The sequence below is a fragment of the Chlorocebus sabaeus genome, chromosome 14 (assembly GCF_047675955.1).
Source record: "Chlorocebus sabaeus isolate Y175 chromosome 14, mChlSab1.0.hap1, whole genome shotgun sequence".
Classification (NCBI taxonomy): domain Eukaryota; kingdom Metazoa; phylum Chordata; class Mammalia; order Primates; family Cercopithecidae; genus Chlorocebus; species Chlorocebus sabaeus.
This window is the reverse complement of record NC_132917.1, coordinates 45,167,033-45,185,535: the sequence shown is the minus strand read 5'-3', so window position 1 is coordinate 45,185,535 and position 18,503 is coordinate 45,167,033. Positions and strand designations below refer to the sequence as shown.

The following is an 18,503-nucleotide window of genomic DNA, read 5'->3' as shown; positions in this document are numbered from 1 at the left end:
CTTAGCTAGTAGAACCAAGATTTGAACTAGATCTGTGTCACTTTAAAGCTTGAGCTCTTAACTAGGCTACAATGAAAAAGCTAGCTTGCAGCCAGATTTTAATGAAATCATAATGGTCTTTCCAGTTAAAGGTATTGTACCCGAAAGACTCTATGTGTTATTCTGTACAGAAAAGTAACAGGGCTTATGTTACATGTGCTTCTTAAGGAAAAAAAAAAGCATCTGGAATATGCTGTCTTTGAGTGTTATTCTCTATCATCACATGGCTGAAATTGGACACTGCCTTTTCTCTCAAGAAAACATTACCCCCTCCAATAAATGAAATTTTGCTGATTTATTTTATTAAGGGATATGTTGGAAATGGATTCTTCTCTAGAATATGTAGAATTTTATGCTGTTCTGCTGCAGATATGCTGTTTCCTGAAAATATTCCATTAAAAATAATTCCCTTCCATCATGTTTTTTATATGAGGCATGTGTTTGCTATATTCTTATTTTAGGAGAGGAGTATGGTACAGAGCAGGAGTAGCGTGTTCATCCTGGAGCCAGAGCAAGGTTTTCAGCAAGAGAATGGAGGTAGAATGTCAATTAAATATGGCAAGAGAACCCATATTATGGAAGATATAAGGGAAACATGGGACTTAGAGTATTGCTCTACACTGTTGCTACAGATAGATTTTCCCTCAATAGTTCTTTGAAGCCATTCTATTCTAAATTCCTTTTACTTGTTTCAGGGTCTTGTAACCCTACACTGCTCCTCCATATCTTGATTCTCTTTCCGTCCCCACCCTGACTTCTTCCAGGTTGTTGCTGAGGACTCCTGACCTTGCCCATTGTATTGATCTCTGTGTCTTAATTGCCTCACCTCTAAATGTGAGGGGTAGGGGGGTGGCAGCCAAATGTATAAGATTTTTTATAATAGCTTTATAAAGCTTTATGACTGTCTCTTGTATCTTTAATGTCTTCACCTCTTCTCATCATTTTTGGCCAGAGATGTATTATTGCTGGGGTCTGCCTAGTCCTCACTCACGAAAAGCTGGAAGCTGTGGCCACCTTTTATCTTACTTTACCTTAGACCTTCTAACCCATTGCTCCTTCTTTTCATTGCTGACCCTCTCAGAACTATCTGCCTCTAATTCTTTCTGCCTGCTTTCTCCCAGTCCCTTACAGATTGGCTTCTATCCTTACCCCTCTTCCGAAATTATTCTCTCAACTAATCATCAGTCACCTCCTTTCCATTCTTAACTCTTTTACCCATTCTGCCACATTTGACACTATCAACTTACCGACCTTCTACCATGACTTTTATACTGTCTGTGGTTTTTCTTTCTCCTGTGGCCCTGTAGATGTATATATTCTTCAAGCTTTTGATCTTCATCTTCTTTTCTACTTGTTCTACTTGCTCCCTTGGATGATTCTACCCATACACATGACCATCTGTATGTCTTACCTGACTATATAATTCAAATCCTGTGTCTTAACATCCCTAGTCCAGGCCTTTCTAAACTCTAGCCCAACCTTTCCATTTGTCTGTGAGAGATTTTCTCATGAGTATCTTAGCAATGGAAACTCTATGTATCTAAAATTGAAACTTGTACCTCCCCCCTTTGTCCCTCCTTTTACAACTCCATCTTCTCTTGTCTTCCATCTCCATCTTCCTCACTAGCCCCACACAAAGACAAGACAAACAAAAAGGCTCAGTAGTAAATGGTTAATGGCATGAATCTCTTTCCATTAACTTAGGCTAGAACTGACAGAATCATTCATTTAAAAAAGTCTTTTGAGTGATTGCTATATTCCAAGTACCGTTATGCAATCTTGGAACACATTCAAAGGTCCTTGCTCTCAAAGAGACACAGTATACAACCAGCATAATAAATAAATTATACAGTGTAATAAAATGTTGTGGGAAACAGGGAAAGAGCAGAGTAATGGGATAGGGATTGCCAGGATTGTGGGTAAGGGTTTGAAAATTTAAGTAGAGTAGTCATCATAGGCCTCATTGACTTGGTGACATTTGAGAAAAGTCTTGATGGAGGAAAGAGCTGTGCAGGTATCTTGAGAGAGTTCCAGGAAGAGGAGCCACATTTGAAGGTTCAAATGTGGGAGCAGGCATGACATGTTCAAGGAATAACAAGGCAGCCAGTGTGGCCAGAGCAGGGTGAGCAGGGAGAGAAAAATAGGAGATTGAGTCAAAAGGGCATTGGGAGGCTATTATAGGGGCTTGACTATAGTTCTGAAAGAGTGATATGATCTGATTTACATGTTAAAAGGATTCCCTTGTCTGCTGTTTTAAGTCCACTGTAAGGGGCAGTGGTAGAAGCAGGGAGACCAGTTAAACTAATTGCTGTAATCCAAGAGAAAGATGATGACTGAGACCCAGATGATACAGCAGAAGATATGGTGAGAAGTATTCAGATTCTGGATATACTTTAAAAGTAGAGTCAATAGGATTTACTGAAAGATTGGATGAAGGATATGAAAATTAGTAACTGGTTACAAATGGCAAAAATAATATGAATGCTAGAGACACTGTGGAGGATGAAGTGGAAACTCGCTGTATTGGAGGGGAGTGGAAAAGGGAAAAGTTAAAGAACTAAACAGTGATCATTCCCATAGTGATCTCATCTGGTCTCATGGCTCTAAGGACTACCATAAGCACATGACTCCAAAATTTATATTCTTAGCCCAAACCACTCTTCCAAACTGTATCTGCCTACTTAAGATCTCAAACCTAACATGCCTAAATCTGAACCCATCTCTCCCCAAAATCTTCAACTACAATCTTTTTCATCTCAGATTATTTCAGTTCATCCTTTCAGTTTCTCAGTTCAGAGCCTTGAAATCATCTTTGGTTTGACAAGATATCCTTAGCTGAAAATGAGATCCTTCTCCTTGAACAACCTTTATGCTTCACTAAGGGCATTTACTAATTTCTTACCCCTATTATGGTATCTGTGAGTATAAGTTATATCCTTCCTACTTTGGGAGGCTCTTTGAGGGCATAAATCACCTGTATTCATTTTTATATTCTTCAGCCCCTGCCACAGTGCTCCGCATGTTCTAAATGATGCATTAAATCAACAAAATTCAGAGTAAATATTAAAATAAGAATACAAAGAATATGGGGAACACTGAACTGATCTTAGAGATCAGGAATCTTGAGACACATCTTGCATAAAAGCAAGAAAAATAATGTTAATTTTTTAAATTAAAAAGCTGCTTTTGATGTATCACTTGGTTACTCCACCATACCCCACTTACTCATAATATGCTCAGATGGTCAAAAAGGAGTATAACATAGTAGAATATCATAGTAAAGCCATGAGCTCCTTCAGTTGTCCTTGTCTCTGCAAAATAAATAATGCATCTGAAAATTTGGCACCAGATTTGCTAGGCTAGTGACAATTAAATTTCAGGTTAGTTTATAATTATAGGCTATAAGCTCCAATAGGGCATGGATCATAAGAGCCTGTTTTACCTCTCTATCCCTAGCACCTGACAAATACTGATATGGCAGTGTTTGTTTAATGAGAAAATAAATGATAGAAATTAATAATGAAAGATGACTACATAAAAGAACACTGAGGAAGGGAACGACTCAGGAACTGATAACTTCAGTAGAACAAAATGAAATGTTTAGCTTTACTTTAATTCATGTATTTTTTTTTCCTATAATCTAAACTGGCTGTGGTCAATGCAGTTGTATAAACAAAACTGTTGGTAGAACACATAGATCATCCTTTCCTAACATTGCCTGTCCTACATGTTGTGTAAGTACTTCTTCCAGAATCTCTTGTGGATTGAAAAAATTTCATAACCTCCCCGAACTGAATCCCGTTTGCCTTCACAGAGCATTGTGAAGGGCCAAGGCCCTCCTAGATTTTGCAGACTACAAGACTAGAGACCATGAAAGAGGATTTCTTACCATTTTCTGTCATCATCCAGAAACTCTCATGTCTGTGTGTGAGTGAGTTCATTGTGTTGTGTACCATAAACCATAAGTAAAATTGCTGCTATATTAGTAGAATGAGACCCAGAAACAGCCTGTTTAGGGGTTACTTCCCCCACTACTACCCCCTCTGTTTTTGTCATACCATTTGGGTTGATCCAGAGAGCTAAGGCAGTATCTGATTTCCTCTTTTTCTTGAATAAGGTGCCAGGAGTAGTGCTTGGTGCTGCAGATGATGCTGATTTGTATGTGTCACAGTGAGACCTGGCACTCTCCCAGAGAATCTGCTGCATTAAGAATTTGATTCACTCCAGATAGTTAAGCTTGAAAGTGGTTGTGCTCTTGATTTAACTTGAAAAATATCAGGAAATTTAATGTCAAGACTGTCACTTGGCACTCATTTTGATAAAGCATTAGCTAGTATTTGTTATTTCAATTTTTCCCATTAGGGAGGAATTCTAATACTAGTTTCTATAAGTGGTTAACAGCCTGTGTAGAAGGAATATCACATGCAGTCGCATTGGAATGGACCAGGTAAATGTATATCAAGGAATGATTTGTATCAGTACCTGTACGTGATATTTGTACTATAGGATTTCCTTTGTTTCTGCTGATGTGCTTATTTGTGACCCTTACAATCAATGTTGAAAAGTATCAGAGAGTAGACAGCCGTGAATGTAAAATTCAGGTCTGGGACAGGAATAATCATATAACCTAGCGAAATATTTATTTGGGGAGGGAAGAAACTTCTGTACAAAAGCCAAGCAGTGTTTTTCTTTAATTTACTAAAAACTCATGTCAGGTTTTTAGAACCAAAAGTAGATTAACCCAATAGATACACAAGGATTCCATCATGAGATAAATGAATATAAAGGATCCTAACTGGTGCCCTGAGCTAAAAAGTAGTTGAGATTGAGGGAGGTCCTTTAAATGTTCTGTCTAGCTCCCTGCCATGGAGCTAAAATAAGTCAAGCCAGATAGCGAAGATTTTCCACTACTAAAGACCCTTAATGAGTGGGCATATCGCAGTCTCTGTCTCTTTCCCATTCCTGTTCAAGAATTTAGCATCTCTGAACTGTTCCTTGAGAATTGCCTTCAGAGACTTCATTACCTTCTCTCCAACCTGAGCTTACTGCCCAGCAAAGAAGTCTTCTAACTAATAAGTGATTGTAATGCAAAAAGTTTACATTGTTTTTATTTAAAAAACAGCAACAGTTGACTCTTCACAGATTTGATATTCAGAGTTTTGACTATGAGCAACCAGAAGGCCCATGACTTGTAATTTGCAATTTTTCTGATGGGTAAGTCATTAGCCTACTGAATATGTCTAACACACCTCCCCACATCTAAAATTCACCACAGCTTCGTTCTGCATTGGCATGCCAGCTAACTCCTGCAATGATAAAAACATGTTCCTTTGTGGGAAGCTTGCCTGAAAAGAAATCCAACTGCCAATGCTGTACAATAAATGGTGATTAGGTAAACAGACCTAAGAGATTATTTGCAAATTTGAAAGAGCCCAAAATTTTCTGGACTTGGACTTGCCTTATAAGAATTGGCAGCAAAGCAGAAAGACTCATTCCTGGCTTTTAATAAATGATAACATAAGATGTGTATCAATTAGTTATCCTACATTAATTTCTAATAGAGCTATGCCTAGACAATATTAGATTGCCTTATAAAAAGACATAACATCATAAAAGAGAGGCCAAACCTAAAATATGAAAATGTTAAGTGGACAGATTACTAAAAGTGAATTTTGTTTTTAAAGATACAGTGGTCTCTGTGTTGCCCAGGCGTACTCAAACTCCTGGGCTTAATGATCCTACTCCTCATCCTCCCTAGTGGCTGGGACTACATGTGTATGCCACTGAGCCCGGCTTTGTGTGGTGGTGGTGTTGTTAGTAGTTAAAACCTAAACATCTTATTGTACTTCCCAGGAACTAACAATCATATTTTCAAAAGTGCCCTTCCAAATGAGAAAAATGATGAAAAAACTTCACCCACTTGAGAATTAGATGATCAGGCTATGGATTGATTGTCATATCCAGTGTCTTACACACTGTTCCAAAACACAGCACACATGAGGTTTCTGGCAAAGCTGGTAGAGGAAACTAGGAAGATCAAGAACCTGAGACTTTACATTTTCCGCTAGCTCAGTCTGGAGGCAGTGAAATGTCAGACTTCCTGGATTCAAATCATGGCTGTTTGAACTGGGAATGTTATTTAACCTCTCTATACCTCAGTTTTCTTGTTGGTTAAATGTGCTTAATAATAGTACCATATCTCTTGGGGCTATATTAATTAACATATGTCGAATACTTAGCACCTAGACAGAATAAGCTAGTGTTGATATGATGATTATTGCTGTTATTTTTGTTGTGATTGAGAAGGGGCTAAGCAGTAAAAGAAATGGAGGTAGGTGGAGGGAATGGAGGAGAGTTACAATGTTTGGTCCCCAAGGAAAAAAGTTGTTTTATCCTGTTATCTGGATGTAATTTGAGGCATTTAACATTGTTAATGAATATTAATATTGGGTTTTGAGACTGGAGAAAATGCTGGTTTCTCTCCTATGTTTATGGAGCAACCTATTAGTACCCAGTGAAGGAGGAGTGTGAGGGAGTTGCCGGCCAGTCATAAAGTTGTGCTTGCTTCAGCCTCTTCCATCTTCAAAGTATTTGTCTGTCCTCCTTTTTTTATTTTCATCAAGTTTAGACCACTCAGTCTGGAGCCTGAAACTCAGTAGGTTATTGATATTGATTTAGTTTCCCATTATCTCCCTCCTGCCCTTCCTGCCCCCAGCCTAGCTAGGAATTTTAATCTTATCCTGTCTTCTGATTCTCAGTGTCACCATAAGCGAGTTTCTTTGACCTCCGTTTATACTCTTTAAATGGAATAACAATGTTTTTGCCCATTCTGAGGACAACTAGGGATTTATTGAAATGGCAGATGTTAAGCGTTTTCAAATTTTTTGATAGGAGGATTCCTTGACAGGATGGCATTTATAGTAAAAAAGCTATTTCCCAAGGAAGAGTCCTCTACCTCTGATACATAGGCTTTATTCCCTAGTGGTACAAGGTCTGTTTAATTTCAGCTTTTCCACCATGAGCCTGAATGTTTTTAAATACTGCTTTTTAAATTTGCCCTCTTCTTTCAAACATTCACAGGCACTAATCCACATTATGACTTTACAGGCAGTAAATTAAATTATATTAATTCTAAACACAGTGTTTTTGAGCTGTAGAGAGTCTGTAGCCTTTGAAACCACTAACTTAATTTTGTCCAACCCTTATTCAGAAATTCAAAAAGAGCCAAAGCTTTTTCCTTTTGAATTTGGTTTAAAAAATAGTAAGAAATTGCTCCCAGGCAGTGGTCCTGGGTGCCAAGGTTTATCAGAGATCTAAATCTTCTGTCTGCGTGAAAATCTTCCAAAGTAAAAGGGTAGGCATGTTAGTGAAGATGTAATCTGTTATAACTTTTTCCTTCACTGCTACTACCTTATGGTGTCAGGTGTGGGCAAGTCTCTTAATCTCTCTGAGATTTTGTTTTCTTATCAGCAAATCTACATTCACAATAAATATTTGAGAGAAATAAATGAATCTGTACTGGGCACTTTCAAAGTATCTGTTTATCTGCACAGAAAGTCCTGCCTCTAAAAGAGCAGATATAAGCAGAAGACTATTTTATACTGTCATTACTTGAAATTAGATTGTAAGCTCATTCAAAGCAAAGGCTCTGTTATCTTTCATAGAGCCTTCCTCCACAGTAAATAAATGTTTATTGAATAAAGCTGAGTATGGTTTTCTAAATTATTTTTAGTTGGTTTCAGCATTTTGTCACATTCCTTTGAAGAGCCTTGATTTTAGCAAATCTTTGTCATTTGGGCGGGGGAATGGCAGGGTATGTGAAAACAACCAGACTCACAGGAAAGAGGGTGATCAGGCTGCATAATACTGGGTTGTTGATTTTTTTTTTTTTTTCCTGGTTCTCTTTTGGGAGGGTAATGGTTTGTTATTTTTCAAAATGTGAGAAGACTGATTTTTTAGTGTCACTTGTAAATTTATTTCTAAGACAAATCCTACAACAGTTTAGATGTCTTTGGAGCAACATGACACCTTTCCTATTTTTATCAACTCATACTTATTTAGATGTATATGTACATTTGTTTAAATTATATGATAGTTACACAGTATAAAGTGAGTGGTTCTGGAATAGGAAAAGCTACATAATCACTGTGGTTATGTATGGCGTTGGTTATTATTTCACTGATCTTAGATACTTTTGAGGTAACTATATGAGCACTGTTCAACTATTTCTGAAAAGATGATCATCCTAAATCTTTTAGAAGATTTCTATCTCAGGACTTTTTAAATGGCACTGTAAAAAAATTTTTACTCTAGTTCAGTAATGCTAAATTGCTAAGTAATAGAAATTTTAAAATAAAACAGCTTTCTAAGGATATGTTCTCCTACATACAATGAATGCAACATGCAATGAGTATCCAGTTTCTGTACATGTATAACAGGTCTTTGAAAAAGCAGGAAACATTTAGTAAATTCTTCAGAAGTTAGAAGCAGGTAACAGTCTGATGCTTATAAACGGAGTCCTTTGGAAGGCAAACTGCATTCCTTCATCCGTGACAGGAAATCTTTCTCTTTTCATTTCATTCTTTTTTTTTTTTTTTTCTGCTACTCATATATGCAGGAGGTACTCCAAATGGGTACCAAGCAATAACATTTAAAATGCCCCCACCCCTGCCCAGATAGCTGCATGCATTTTAAAACTATATTCTCTCATCGAGTCTGGAAGAGCTTTCAGGACAACTTGATGACTCTTTCTGAAGGGGTTACATTTTTAAAATGTTTATCTTAGTATGTTAATTTACTGTTAAAAAAAAAAAAAAAAAAAAGACCAGTCTCAGTTTAAGTTCTACTGGATAATTATTTGCCCTTTCTGTAGTTGATTATTATGCTAAGAAATGCCATTTAAATATTATTTTCACTAGATATCTGTTAGCTTCTGTAGTACAATAGGTAGTTCTGTGGGCCTCTATAAATGAGTGACACTTGAATTTATAATTACTTGTATATTTTGCACCAGCATAGATTTTTAAGGATTCTGGCCTATTTCAGTATCTTGGTTTAACAAGGAGGTTAGACATTTGAAAATGCCAGGTACAGTGGCTTACACCTGTTACCCCAGCACTTTGGGAGCCCCAGGTGGGTGGATCTCTTGAGCCCGGAAGTTTGAAACCAGCCTGGGCAACATATTGAGACCTCACCTCTACAAAACATTTTTAAAAACTAAAAATTAGCTGGGCTTGTGGTTTCAGCTACTTGGGAGGCCAAGGGAGGAGGATCGCTTGAGCCTGGAAGGCCAAGGCTGCAGTGAGCTGTGATTGCACCACTGCTACAGCCCCTAGGTGAAAGAGCAAGACCCTGTCTTTAAAAAAAGTTTGAAAAGATTCCTCGATGATGATGAAAATGTAATTCACATTGCTGTCCCTTTGATTTGACTGCTAGAACAGCAGCTGTGGTGGAGCCAGCGCTCCTTCTGTAAGCTAAGCTAAATAGGTAGTGTGATATACTCAGCTGTGTCAATTCAGCTCCTCTGTAGAGAGCATAAAGGAGCAGCAGGTTTTCCTCTTTTGCCACACTTTATATTCCATTTTTAATATTAAGAGCAGTAAATTTGAAAATAGAGAGTAATAAATTTTAAAGAATTGTATACATAGAGTAACACATATATGTTATATAGAGAGAAAATATAGAAACAGTAACAGATTTTTAGAGTAACAAATTACTACTAAACTTTATGCCCCACAGTTTACATAGTTTTTTAGAAGGTCAGATTTTCTTAGAGTATAAACTTTCTTTTTAAATTATTGAATATTTAGCCTGTATTACAAATTAGGACCTGTTCTGTCTATCTGTACCTATTCATTTCTAAAATGTGTTCTTGCATTTAATTTTTTGCTTGTTGCGTTACTACATTAAAATTGAGTAAAGCTAATGGGTAAAAATAAGCAAGTAGGAAAGTCTCTTGAAAGTGTTAAAAGTGGGTAGACTACTAGATGTGCTTTGCCGTTATAGCATGGTTCTTGGTGGAGTTGTAAATCATATGTGTTTTGCCCACAAAGCACATGCTAATATTCAGTTGTTTTTAAAGTGATTGTGTTGCATCACCATGGTTCTTCTATGCTCTGTGGGGTATCATGTTGCTTTAATGTAATGAACCAAGTCCTCAGCTCCTAAATCTCCATGCTGGAAATGATTACATAAAACTGAATGGCCATGTCTGAAGTCATGAATCTTGAGAATTTTTTATTCTTTGGAAAAGCCTTACAAGACTTTTCTTATTCTTTGAGGGGAAAAGCCCTGTACTTATAACAAGTTTCTGTTGAAAATATTAGCCATTTTAGGTTATATAGCATTCTGTTTGAAAAATAAGCATTTACTCTGCTGCAAGTTCTGTATTTTAACTTTGTGCAGATGTGTGCTTAAAGAACATGATGTGCTTATTTGTTGCATTTATGCTACTTTCTTACTTTAAGTAAGATGGATGAAATTACGTATTAAATAAAAACAGCAGTCCTTACCAACCTGAAAAAGCCTTCCAAAAACAGTGGAGAAAATGAGAATATGACTTTAATAATTCATTGACTTTTGAGAGAATTCTGTTTAAAAGCATGTATATAATTTCTTTGCAGGTTTACTCAGTGTTTTTAATGTTAAAAGTAGTCTGCCAGTAAATTGTAAAATATTACCAAAAGTATTATTTTCTATCTTAACCAAATATAGCACTTTAAATTTTACTATCTTGTTATACACAGACATATATATTATTGTATGTGGCATAAAACTCCAGTTAGAATAACTTCATGGCCTTGGGCAAGTTAAACTCCCTGAACCTCATTTTTTTTTTCTGTATAATGTAATACCTACCTTTTAGAATCATTGTCATGATTAAATGAGAAAAATCTATTTAGAATAATGTCTGACAGATATTTATCACTACATGTTCACTTCTGTATGCCAAGCTTCATGAAGCAGTGTGTTTTTATTTGGTACTTCTGAGCTAGAAAGTACTTTGTATTGCGTATTACTTACCACACTCAATTCTAAAGTGAAACTTTGTATTGGATATTACATATCATGCTTAATTCTGAAGTGAAATTTAGAATACGTAGAATAAATTTTTCTTAGGATATTTAAGGAACATGTTTATTGAGTGGCTACTAAGCATAAAACATTGCTTCTATCATATACAGCTGACTATATTTAAAATTAATTAAGGTAGAGGTCAGTCTAAATGCTATTCCCAGTTCGTTTTATAGTTCCTCTCTCTCTCTCCTTGGCTCTTTGTGTGTGTGTGCGTGACCTTGTTAACTTTAAGAAAGTTTTCAAAATAAAGGAGCACTTTGTAGTCATTTAAAAATAGGGTTGATCAATATGAAGCGTTAGCTACGAGCACAAGTTGGTGCTTTTTTATTGATTTCAGTTACCAATGCCCTCAGGCTTATGTGTGTGAGAATGAAAATGATATATGAAATATGCACCCAGATTCAACAGACCAATGTTCTTGTTACATCTGCAACCGCTTTGGCAGAATTCTTTATTTGGAAGTGACTTTGGTAGCAGTTAGTTCCTGTCTCCCTCTGTCTCTGTCACACACACACACACACACACACACACACACACACACACACGTGCAGGCAACCTTAAGATAGACTCATACAGTGCTTTGGGAAGTTTCTGCCATTTAGTTACTTTTATTATAAAATGCTATTCAAGGTTCTAGACTTAACAGTGCGTGAATATACTTTTTGTCATTTTTAACAGATGGTTAGAAGCCAAAATCTTGATGATTTGAAATATTCTCCACTAAGTAGCCAATTGCAGACCAATAAAGCCAAGAAGGTGAATACCAGGAAAGCCTGCTCGGAGCAGGGCACACATTATTTAGAAAGTTGTATAAGGAAGTTTGCTTTGGGCAGAGGTTGTCATGTGTCATCTGTCCCATCAGTCAGAGTTCCAGCAGCTGTTCCCAGTCACCAGGACCCTTGTATGCTACTGTCCATCCATCAGCACTAAGAGATACCGGCTGCCTTTCCACCGTGCTGGGGAAGCCACGGACACACAGACTTACGGTGTTATCTCACTGGCCACCAGTTTGGATGAAAGCTCATTTTCAAAGAGGGAGACCAAACACCAATGTTTTGATCTTTTATTAGACCATTAACCAAAATATATTCTCAAGAGAATTCGTCGGATGCCATAAAGTGTGTCTATTTTTGGCTATATGTATGGCTGTAATAATGTAGGAGTGTTGCACATTTGAATCCAAAGAGATACCCTACTTAAATGAGAGATGGGAGAACTTTCTCCACTAGATGCCAGATCATTACTATCAGAGTATCACTGTGAAGAGACCTTTCTGGTTGAACACAACAATGCAAAAAAGACTTAAAATCACAAGCATTCTTTTTTTGATAGTGCAGCAACCTGCCAAATGGGATATATCCCAATTCTGATTATAGACAAACCTCCAACAATTCCCTGTTTCTCTTTTTGTATTCCAGAGGTATCCCTAGAGGAAAGGATTTGTGCGCATTAGTATCACTATCTGCCTGATTACTGTGTTGACATTTTTAAAGTGCCATTAATCATAGGAAATGGAACTTAATGGTGTAGAAAAATACCCAGCCAGGGAATGTCAAGAAAGTAAGCTACAGCCCAGTATTCACATGAAATTAAAGGGAAATGCATCTTAACCCTTTAATTATTTTTTTCTTCTTACTGAATTATAAAGGAAAGTAATTGAGAGGTAGCTTTGCAATCAAAGGTAATGGTAAACATAGCAAAAGAAAATTATAAAAGGCAGCTGATGGTATGCTGCACAGGTAATGCTGCCATTAAGGGTATGCAGAAGTAAAAAGCAGTGATATGACACATGAATAGAGTAATTCATTTTTCAAAAACTGGCAATATTTAATGCATATTTTGTTAGAGTTTGGTATCATTTCATTGTTTGCCTATTAGCTAATTTAAATTAAAATGTTTTCCTAACCGAAACTGTAGGGAAGAGATAAATATAGATAGCCTCATTTTAAAAACATGTGACACTAAACTTATAATGAACTAATTATACTGTAAAATATTTTTGGCTGGATGCAGTGGCTTACACCTGTAATCCCAGCACTTTGGGAGTCCAAGGCGGGCAGATCATGAGGTCAGGAGATTGAGACCACCCTGGCCAACACGGTGAAACCCCATCTCTACTAAAAATACAAAAATCAGCTGGCGTGATGGCAGGCACCTGTAGTCCCAGCTACTCAGGAGGCTGAGGCAGGAGAATGGCGTGAACCCAGGAGGCAGAGCTTGTAGTGAGCTGAGATCGCACCCCTGCACTCCAGTTTAGGTGACAGTGCAAGACTCCATCTCAAAAAAAAAAAAAAAAAAAGGGGTTTTTGGTGCTGACTCTGAGCAGGTGCTTCATTTGATAAATAGCACAAAAACCTTTAATCCACTTTCTCCCTCGGCCTTTTCTTTTTAAGACAGTTTACAGCATAGGACATATAATAGATTCTCAATAAAGACTGATTGATTGACCTATGGGTCTAAGATGAATGAATTTTAGGGTGATCTGTATAAGGAGACTGCAAAAGAAGTAATATTGTTAAGTGTTGGGCTTTTTATTTTTTCCACTGCAGGTTTTTGTCATCCATTGGAGGGACACTGTATGAGATTGGAAAGCCTGAAATGCAACAAAAAATAAATTCATTCCTTGAAAAGGAAGGAATGGAGAAAATTGCAGAAAGATTGCAAACAACAGTACACACTTTACAGGTCATCATAGATGGTCTCAGCCAGCCTGAAAGCTTTGACTTTCGAACAGGTAAACAATTGAACTTGAATTATATAGCACCTTGCATATGCATAGCTCCCATTATCTCCTTTGATCCTCACAGCAATCCTATGCCGTAAGCAGAATGGATATTATTCTCCCATTTTATACATGAGAAAATTAAAGCATAGTGATCTTCCTTCAGAGTCATTATAGTTAATATCCAGAGCCAAAGCTTGAAGCCAGGTGGTCTCCTTGGACTCTTTGTTCACTGTGTATTTCCCATTTACTAAAGTAAATGCATCATGCGTGTACTTCTGTATGCATGGAGGCACATATTTTTTTATGGTCCTTTTGTAAGCTGTTTTTATCTCCTGGGAGCCAGAAGTGCAAGATAAAGCAGTCCCTTCACAAGCTAAAAGGTGAATCTTCTTCCTTAATTATAGCTTTCCAAGTTCTTGGATTCTGTGTCAATGAACACATTGAACAAATAAGATAATATCTATCTGTTGATTTTCCTTCTAATTAAAAGTGCTCTCAGCTTTCAGCACAGGTAGATGGTGAGGGACATATAACAACCATAGTTGTTGAGAACAGTGACCCAGTAAAAAAGAATTACAGTATCAAATGACCTACTTCCCAAGGAAGTTTGAATAGGAACCCCTGAGATTTAAATGAATCTGCTCATTGGTCTTATAACCAGTTTTGGTGATACCATGTTTAGACCATTGTCTTTTTATTCTGGTTTAGACTGTGTTGAGATGGTTAGACATACTTCTTTGAAAGGGTTTAAAGGAAATTTGAAATATATCCAGCAAGTTCATTGTACTATTCCTTCTTCTGTAGGGTTTTTTTTTTTTTTTTTTTTTTTAAGTTAAAGAAAAATAAAATAACACCCAGTAAGAACTATGCCAAAAATGTGAGAGTAGAAGCCTCCTAGTGGTTCTCCACACAATGTGGATGTTTCAGCAGACAAATCCATCTCCATTTGGAAGCCCGGTATCCTTTTATGGGAATTTCTTGGCTGGTTTTTAGCTGGAGTGCTGGGTAGAGCAATGGTTCTCAAAAATACTGGATTTGGAGGTGGTATGGCTACATCCTTTGCATTAGTGGGTTGGCAAAAAATGCTGTAACTACAGGTATCCTGTACTGGATTTTTCACATCCATCTTCATTTTTCTGTCTTAGTGTCGATTGTTCCATTATCCCAGTTGCATTGTAGACTCAGAGCAAAGATCAGCACTCAAATTATATGGTCCAATTAAACTACCAAGTTGAACAGAAAGACACATGCATCTGGGCTCTGGGCTGAGCTTTCCAGTTACTGCAGTGTTTATCAGTGTGGCAAGTGAAGTTTTAAATAGGTCTCTTTAAGCAAACTTTGGAACTGACATTTGCTCTAATGTAAGTCACAATTTTCAAAATGTCTGAGAACTTTCATCTTACTACTAAATACGTCCCCAAGGTGAGGAAGGCATAGAAACCGTACTTTTGTGGGGGCATTTTGGTCATTTCCATGGATGATATTTTATGTTACATCTCTTTCCTCCATTTTCTCAAAAGTATTTCTTAATACCTCATTCTTTCCTCATAATAATTCTGTCTTTTGTTTTATCAATGGTGTAATTAATTTCATGTGTATTAACACTATGGTGACTAGTTAATTTCCCTAATTGGGTTCATCAGAAGCTGTCCAGACACAGGGGCTGAAAATGCTTGGCTATGAAAGTGTTAAAAGTTTGCATGGTACACGGAGGGTTTTCTGATTTCTCAGTGTCCCAGACTGTCTTCAGGAATATGTTAAGTAGTTCCTGACTCTGATTTTCCATGCAAGATTAAACTAAGCAGCTGATCAGGAACCCTTAGGGAATCCGCAGCAGCTGGACCTCTGCAAGAAAAGAGAGAGACAAAGAATTTCCAAGCATAAAAACAATGCCTATGGGGTCCCGGAGACCGTCCTACCTCTCTGCCCCATCAGTGACTTAGTTCCACTTTGCTGTGACACAGCCTTAGCCTAGTGTAATATTACATTACAGTAGGTTTCTTGTTTTTGGAATTCACTGCTTTAGCATCAGGTCAAATTCCACAGAATCAATCCCAATTTTAGCCTACTCTTTTTCATGGCAACGGTGAAATTTGGAGTTTAAAGAAGATTTTTATCTTGTTTTATAGGAAAAAGCTTAATTTTTAAAACGTCTTGGTATCAGTATGGTTGGACTGGGGGAAGGGAAGAAAGGGGTGGCCAGTTGTTAATACAACTGTAAAGGATAGCTTTAACAAGTCATCAGGATAAAGCCAACAGCTGCGGAGGAAAAGGAAATGGAATGGGTGGAGGGGAAAATGAGGCCTTAGTAAAAGGAGATCCAAGCATAGAATGTGTTCTTTGTTATTAGAGTCAACACTCAGTAATCCTAGGAAAGGGGGCCTTCAAGAGGAGCATGGATAAATGGAATCCACAGATAATCCGCAGCCCCGTTTAAACTGTTAGTTCTAACTGTCTCCCTCATAAAAACCATTGTTTTTAACTAGAACCATAATGATTCCTTGGCATACTTTATGCCTATCTTTTGGACAATAATGAACAAAGAAATGTATGCTGAGGTAAGCAAAAAAAAAAGGGCTATAAAGAACTTGGAAACAGAAATCTGTATCTTCATCATTGTTTCTCTAGCACCCAGCAGAGTGCCTGGCCAGGAGATAATAGAGTTAATAAATATTTGATGAATTTAATTGAAAGAGAAAGAATATTAGGTACTACCTGGTCTGGGATTCTGAGTCATAGATAATCAAGAATCCATAAATGTTGATTGGATAAATATATTTGAAATGGGTGGGAATGGATTTTCTGAGTTCCAAATTTGTGGGAAGAAGTGAGGAAGAAAGAACATTTGAATTTCATCCACATTTGACCAAAAGTTGATGTACTTTCTACCACCTTTAAACAATTTAATAATCCAGGCACTGGGAGAAAAACAAAAAAAGCTTCCAGTCTCTTGTTTCCATACGTCTTATTTTCTCAGTGTTTGTAGTTTAGCTTTGTATATTTATTAAGCAAATATATATATTCTCACCACCTCTTCACAGAGAGGAAAATAAGACTCTCTTCTCAATCCTCATGTATAATGCTAGTGTGTAGCATTATAGAAGAAAGTAAATTTTCTTGAATTGTTTCTACTGCATGAATGCTATCTCCAACCGATATGCATGTTCTCTGAAGGCAAGCCTCGGTCTTCAGCTCCTTGTATGTCCCCCCTTAATCTTTAATATTGATCTGGGCACATAATATGTATTAAGTGCTTATTCACAAAGTTATATTGTATTTAGGAAGTACAATGCCTTTTACACTTACTTTTTTTCTCTTTCCTTACAGATTTTGATAAACCTGATTTCAAGAGAAGCATAGTATGCCTGGAAGATCTGCAGGTTGGGACAGTTCTTACAGGCAAAGTGGAGAATGCCACTCTCTTTGGAATTTTTGTGGATATAGGAGTAGGGAAATCTGGGCTGATTCCTATACGAAATGTAACAGAAGCAAAACTTTCAAAAACAAAGAAGAGAAGGAGCCTTGGACTGGGCCCTGGAGAAAGGGTGGAAGTCCAAGTACTCAACATTGACATCCCCCGATCTAGGATTACTCTGGACCTCATTCGGGTGTTATGAGTGTCCAACTGAAGGCCAAACACTGATTTTATTTTCTCGTTTCTACAGATTGACAAGAATAAGTCAGTTGCTTGTAAACTTTAGGTAGCAAATGAGAAGTAATTCACTTAATATCAGAAATATTTTCCAAACACTTTCCTTTATTTTTTCTTCTGAATTAATAGAAAACCAACAGTTTGATTTCCTTTCCCCTTAAAGGAAACAACTAAAATATGCATTCTTATGTGGCTTTATGTAGGAATAGTTTTCTGGCTAAAATTTTGGTTTTTATTTTTTTGTAATTTACCTTTAACTCCTTTTGCATTTTGTATAACAGATTGCTTAATTTCTACTTGCCAACATCTGCCTTGCTGGACTTGTATGGGATTGTCTTCTTGATTTGACTTGTACAGTCTTTGTTGACACAGTAGGGCTGGGCAGTGTTTAATCCTTCCATTTTATAGATTCTTTTTTTAATCAGGCCTTTTGGACTTCATTCATCATTTTGCAATAATCTTTTTTCCTTTGTCATGCAAACCAAAACAGATTTTGATGTGTTTGTAACCATCAAATGAATGGTTCAAAACATTTCTCAAAAGGATATGTATATTGACCCCAACAATAAAGGTTTGTGGCTAGTGACTTGTTTTTGCTATGTTGATTCAGTGAATGACTTAGAAGTCAGTCTTGGTGAAAGAAGATATGGTTTATGTAACCCTTGGAGAAGAAGGAAGCCTTTGGAAATTTGAAGAATGGTTTTGTTTGACTTAGCATAGAAGAGTGTGTCCTTTCTTAAATCAGAATTAAACTTCAAGTGGGGATAGAAATGGCTGTTTTAAAGATCAAATATAGATCAGGTGTGAAGGGACAAGAAAAACAAGTATATGAAGGAAGTGACTCTTACTCTGTTTTTATTCAGTGGAGATTGTAAGGATTAGCATGACCATTCAGGGTCAAAATAAAGCCCACAGTGGACTGGTATCCTGTTCATTCTGACTACTGCTGCTGCTGTTGATTTACCTGATGAAGATATTTGTATGACTGAATGAGTGTTTGGTTTTCTCCAT

At 37.0% G+C, this 18,503-nt stretch overlaps 1 protein-coding gene across 1 annotated transcript in view; it reads left to right on the top strand.

Moving 5' to 3' along the window:
• The window catches only part of SRBD1 (S1 RNA binding domain 1), a 221,757-nt gene extending 203,679 nt beyond the window's left edge, over positions 1–18,078 (top strand). Inside the window, exons 20-21 of the mRNA XM_007970760.3 lie at positions 13,665–13,849; positions 17,168–18,078. Of these exons, the coding sequence (XP_007968951.1) occupies positions 13,665–13,849; positions 17,168–17,457 (475 nt within the window). The 3' untranslated portion in view covers positions 17,458–18,078. The remainder of the gene's footprint in view (positions 1–13,664; positions 13,850–17,167) is intronic.
• The last annotated feature ends 425 nt before the right edge of the window (positions 18,079–18,503 follow it).